The sequence below is a fragment of the Anser anser genome, assembly GCF_964211835.1.
Source record: "Anser anser genome assembly, chromosome: 3".
NCBI classification, from domain to species: Eukaryota; Metazoa; Chordata; class Aves; order Anseriformes; family Anatidae; genus Anser; species Anser anser.
The window spans coordinates 110,046,983-110,052,982 of record NC_139722.1 but is presented as its reverse complement, the minus strand read 5'-3'; the positions used below and the strand labels follow the sequence as shown (position 1 = coordinate 110,052,982).

The following is a 6,000-nucleotide window of genomic DNA, read 5'->3' as shown; positions in this document are numbered from 1 at the left end:
TTTGCTCCAAGATCAATGTTTTTTATTATTTCAAACTCAGACATATATTTCTGAAGAACACTAACACAATTATTTTCACAAGCATATTAAAAATATCTGCCTCGCATGAAAGGTTATAATATTAAAATTCATGCTATTCAGATTTCAATAGCATAATAGCAAATTAAAGACATTTTCAGCTGTATAAATCACTACACTATAGTGGACAGTAAATAGTATTTCCTGTTTTTAGGGCAAACAATCCAGTGGCCGTGAATTTACCACAAAATACAGGTATTGTGAGTGAAGCTACACCTAGCTTTGAAACACCAAAGCAGATCATCTTCAGCCTCTTCTGTTGTCATTCAATGTCTCCGCTATTTTCTGCATCTCCAAATCCATAGCAGCCAGGTTTTCCAGTTCTTTTTCCTGTGAAAACATACAGGGCATTTTACACTTCAATTAATTCAGGGACAGCTGCTACTTTTTGGTCCCTGGGCAGCTTCTGGGGTGGAGAAGCGAACAGCAGTGCGGCACATACTTCAGAGATCTGTGCAACTTTCTGCTTTTATCAGAATTAGTGTTAGAGAAATTATCAAAATACTCATTCTGAGAGCTGGACAGCTTGATCTTTTTAGCTACAGAACAGCATTAGCTCGTAGTGACTTCCTGCTGTCTCACAGTTGCCGCTCCTGGCAGCATGAATTCATTTCTGCCCAGGTGAAGGTCCCTTAGGAGACTACAACCTTTTGCTCGCAGTGCTCCTGGCTTATGACGCACAGCAAGCGCAGTGTGCAGTAAAAGGAACTCTTCCAAGCTGCCAGATGCTAGGGGAAAAAGTTATGCGGTCAATCCTTGTTTATTATGCTAACTTGCAAACACTGTTACACCTCTCGATAAATTCCAATCAAACCTCCACCGCTTCCAGTCCAGCTTAGTTTTGTGCAACAGGAACAGCGAGATACAAGACAAGCACCTAGCTGATGGGCGCAGACTCAGTTTTCCTGAACAATGAAGCAGAACAGGAGGTCCAACAAGAAAAGGGTTCACGTACATGGGAACTGCATGCACAAATCAAGCATGCAAGTGCTAGCCCGGTTCTGCTCTGAAATTAGGACATCAAGTTAATGGATAGTTGAATCTCTTCCAATGCACAACCTACTTTCCACCTGCATGATTTAAACAACCCACCAGACCAGCTGGTGCTTGCTAATTATTACCTCTCTGCTCCCGCTGGAATGGGCATCTTTGGTTCATTAATCTGTAAGACCCTAGAGGGAGAGGTAAAGCCCAAAGAGGAAGAATTTCCTCCATCTCCCTGTCTTGCTGCAGGATGCACCTCCTCTTCAGTTCATAAACCATGCCCTGGGGTAGGCTCCACTGAATTCATTCAAAGACAGCAAAATTTTTAAATCACTGTAGATCTGGCTTTTAATATGATTTAATCGTCTTTGTGTTTTTTCCAGTCACAGTTTACCAGCTGTCTTAGGAATGGATTCAGAAATGTGCACGTAAAATTTATTTCCCCTGGCTCTTCAGAGGAACACCTGTACACATACCTCCTCTTCTGTCAGAGGCCTCTGGCTCAGAGCTCCTTTGTCATTCCTGACTATGTGACGTTTTTTCATGTCTTCTCCAGAGCTGTACAACTCTGGGAACTCAGCTGATTTCTTCCTGTAATTCAGGAGTTGTGCAAGTTGATCCATCTTGTTGTATTGCCTTTTTATATCATATCTGTTCATTTTGCCAAGGTTCCTCTTCTCGGAGCGTCCGTGGTTCAGAGCACTTAGAAGCTGCTTTTTTTCCCACCAGTCATAGTCAGTGTAATCAGGGAAAAGGTTCTTCTCGTTCAGGGTGGGCCTGCTCTCCTCTTTACTCTCCAGCAGCCGCTCTCCTGCGCTGTTCCTTTTCTCAAAGTGCCGGCTCTTCCACCACAGCAGTGGGTATAAAGAGCTGTAGGATGCTGCGGTTCTCTTGTCATTCTCTGCAGGGAGATGGCTTCTGTACTCTTCCCCCTCGCCATATCTTCCTTCCTCCATATTCTCCTCTTCATTTTCCGTCTGATCACTGCTGTAATGCTTCTTTTCTACTTCCTCCTCCTCCTCCTCCTCACTGTTGCCAGGGTAGCGCTGCTGCTCTACACTGTCCTCAGTGCTGTAATGTGTTCTGGCCTGCCCTCTGTGCTCTTGAGCGTACGCTTTCTGTATCTCTTCATCCTCGTTGTCCCACAAGCGGTATCTGCCTCCAGCACGATGCTGCCTCTCCTTGTTGCCACCGCTGTGATACCTGTCTAGCTCTTCCTCACTTTCACCTCCACGATACGTCCTTCCCTCAGAATGGTGTCTCCTTGCCTCATGCGATCCGTCATGGTGCCTCTTCTCCTCGCGCCATTTCTCATCACTTTCTTCACCGTGGTGATGCCTCTTACTTTCTTCTTCGCTGCTCTCTTCGCTCTGCTGCCACCTCTCTCTGTACTCTGCACTTCCCTGGCCTGCATGCCTCTTCTCCTCTACCTCTTCAGACCCGTGCCTCCCACGATAACCACTCTTCTCCTCACGCTGCTGCTCAGATTCTTCACGGTGGTGTTTCTGACGGTGGTTCCTTCTGTCCCAGAGATGAGTCTCCTCTGCATTTGATTCCTCAGTTAGTTCTTCTTTCTCACCACCGTGGCCTCTCTTCTCTTCAGAGGAGTCATCCATTCTGTGCTTCCCGTGGGAATGTTTTGGTTTGTAAGGTTGCTTTTCCTCCTCTGCTTCTTCACTCTCATCAGATTCTTCATGCTCTTGCTGACGGGCAAAATCACGTACCTTAGATTCATGGTGGTATTTTTCATTTCTTTCTTCCTCTGCCTCTCCCTCTTCACCTTCTTGAATTCTTTTGTAAGGGCTCTGCATTCCCTCCTCCGAATGCCAGTGGCCCACGGGGCGTTGGTCATTCCCCTCGGGGAACTCCTCTGTACCCGTGCCTGCCGAGTTGGACTTCTTGTTGAGAACAGCACGGTCTACCTCTCCATCATGATGCTTGCTCTCTTTGCTTTCTTCTTCACTGTGGTAGCTGTTCTCCTCCTCTCTTCTGATTTCCTGATAGTGTTTCTTTTCTTCTGTATGAAGTCTCTCTTCATTAACAGGTATGTGGTGCCCCTCCTCCTCTTCCTTGCTCTTACCTTCCTCGGGAACCATTTTCCCTTCATCACTTCCTTTCATGTGCTTTCTAGAGTCATCTTCTACCTGACTTTGTTCCTTCTCCACACTCCCAGCAAGATGTTTTTCCATCTCTGCTGGGTCTTTCAAATGCCTTGCTTCAAGTTGTTTCTCTTCACTTCTCTCTCTGTCATTTTTACCACCTACAAAAACAAAAGCAGCCTAATGAAGTAATCTAACTCTCCATTGACATGCTGCATCAGTTTAAATAGATAACTGGCTTCCAGAACTGATAGACACAACTAGTTTTTTCACTTCCACCTTTAAAATTTGTTATTTTCATTAATCTTGTATGTTTGCCTGGAAAAGCATTAAATATCATTTAATTAGGCACTTTAAAAATTCCATTAAAATTTCCAGAAACATCTTTACTCTTTGGTTTTTTTGTTTATTCACGATAGCATTTTTAGCATTGATTAAATTAACTTTTATTCCCATTAAAACTCAGTGGGATCTGGAATTGTGTTCCGTTTTTTGAATGTCAGTCCTTAGCCACAATATAAGTTCACTGACAAAAAGGACAGCCATCTATTTCAAGCCACTCAGGAATATCTGAGGAATAGTAAAAATATGCTTTTAGCAAATATAAAACTTTCTAAGTTGATTGCACAAAAATGAAAGAAACCTGTTAATTTGCGATCGTTACATTTAATCAAATCACGTACCTTCCACTATTTTCAAAATCCTAAATGAAAGGCTGACTGACCTCATCGGTAACAGTACATTTCTGTGAAGGTATTTCTGCTTCACTTGTGCCTGAGTAACATTGGAAATAGGTCACAAATCCTAAAAATTTTCAAACAGCTTCGCAGATTTAAAAATAGCTTGCTCTTTCTGAAAAGCTGCTCATTATCTGATACTCTTGGAGAAGAGCTGCCTAACGGCAAAAATATGATTCTTATTCTCTCCAGCCAGTAAGTGAATTTTTGTTTACCAGAAGATGACAAATGGACAGGTTGATCTGAAACTAACACCGTCATAAACGAAGCTTGATGCACGATGGCATTCAGCATCAACTAGAAACTCTGGGCTGTGTTAGATGCCAAGAGATGTATTCCTAAAGCTTGGAAACCACCTTCTTCTGATGACTGTGTAAGGGCCACACGTTATTTCCTTTATAAACAAGCAGCAGACAGATGGGTTTCATTATTGCTTCTTGCTGGCAGGTAAGTTGAAGAGCCTTTTTATTGTTTTGTAATCAAATAAATATATACTGGGCAGAAAAGAAATATGTGCATTTTGCAATTTGGCACCGTGTCAGACTTAACCGCACTTCACTACAGACTGAAATCAAGCATGCAAACAGCCTTGTACTTCAACATCGAGGCAGCTGTAGGCATGAGCTCATCAGAAATGAGGACTCCCAAAGGGAGTTTTCAGCACGCGTTACCAGACCTCTCGAATCAGCATGACAAACTTAATCATTTCTGGGCTGCTTACAGCCTGAGTGAGAGTCCCTCCCCTGAGCTGGGCACAAATTCAGTTGTCACTGCGTGCAGGAACCTTGCTGATGTATGAGGAGGTGAGCTGAAGCCAGTTTGGACATGCTGGGATGCATTCAGCATCTGCTCCAAACCCAGCCGCATTTTTTGACCTCCCAGGCCAGATGGGAGCTTGTCTGCTTCTCTCAGACTCTACAGGCAGCTGAAGTGGAGAGCCACACACGTCAGCCAACAATCCCTGAATCGCTGACAGTTACCAGGTAAGACTGCTTGCTCTTTGAGCCAGACAGACTAAACTGAAGGAAACAGGAATTTTGACCCTGAAATTAGGAGACGCTAGATTGACATGGGCTGAAGTAACAGTTTACTACCTCCAACCCAAGAGAGAACCCATCTGAAAGTTTATTTTCTCAAAGTTACCAACAAGAGGGTCTAACGCTGAAACCTGTATTTTTTGAGAATATTTCTAACTCACCCATGTCACTCCAGGCTAGTCTTAGAAATAAAAATGAATCACCCAATGGCCATTGCAGGATCAGCTTTAAGATTCAGGGAGGGAAAAAGATCACTACTGATGCTACTTACACTTGGCACTTATGACAATTCTGTGGCTTAAATTTAGATGATGAGCTTACAGAAGATGACAAAAAGAGTGGCAGATGATTAACAGCACAAAGCATTTAACTTCCAAGACATTATTCTTATGTGCATGGAATTAAAATAATGAATCTATCCTGAAAATGAGAATATTGGTTTATAAAATTAAGAACTGTATCTACCAAGTTCCTTTCACAATTTCATGTAAGGTTGTACTTACTCTTTTTGAGGATTTCTTTACATTCAGGATTAATTGGTGGTGCGTTTAGCTTAGAGAGAGCATTGGACAGAACTTCCACTATGCACCGTGTTACCTAGAAGAAACAAAATCGGGAAAAAAAATCTCATGGTGAAAATGGGAATCCTGCTTCTGGCCCAGTCAGCGAGGAAGCTACTTTAGGGTTAGAATTCACGGTTAGGATTTATGGGTTTTGGGCAACCCCCAGCCCTAGCAGAACCGTGCATTTGGGTAAGACGTGCTCAGCTCCTCGCTCCCATAGCAGTAAGAGAATAGTCATTGACTCTCTTTGTTCTCCTCTTTTGTTTGCACAGGTAACAGGCTCCTTTTGTATGTTTTTAAATATTAAACACCATATTCAGTACAAAGGAGAGTCAAACAACATGTGGCAACCCAGCAAAAAAAACACCTCCACAATACATCCAAAATATGAGGAACATCCTGTACAATCTGCCCAAACGAGGACCAACCAAAGGTATTGCTTGGATTGTGAATAAACCAAAAAATGCCTCTGTAAGTGACACGCTCCACAAAGTACTTCAGG

General features: G+C 43.1%; 1 protein-coding gene across 9 annotated transcripts in view; it reads right to left on the bottom strand.

Moving 5' to 3' along the window:
• CHGB (chromogranin B) overlaps window positions 1-6,000 on the bottom strand; it is a 69,843-nt gene continuing 63,843 nt past the window's right edge. For all 9 annotated transcript variants that reach the window (XM_083832177.1, XM_083832179.1, XM_083832178.1 and 6 more), the window contains 3 exons: window positions 5,439-5,532; window positions 1,539-3,322; window positions 1-408 (listed from right to left, as the gene is read on the bottom strand). In XM_083832177.1, the coding sequence (XP_083688303.1) occupies window positions 325-408; window positions 1,539-3,322; window positions 5,439-5,532 (1,962 nt within the window). In that variant the 3' untranslated portion in view covers window positions 1-324. The remainder of the gene's footprint in view (window positions 409-1,538; window positions 3,323-5,438; window positions 5,533-6,000) is intronic.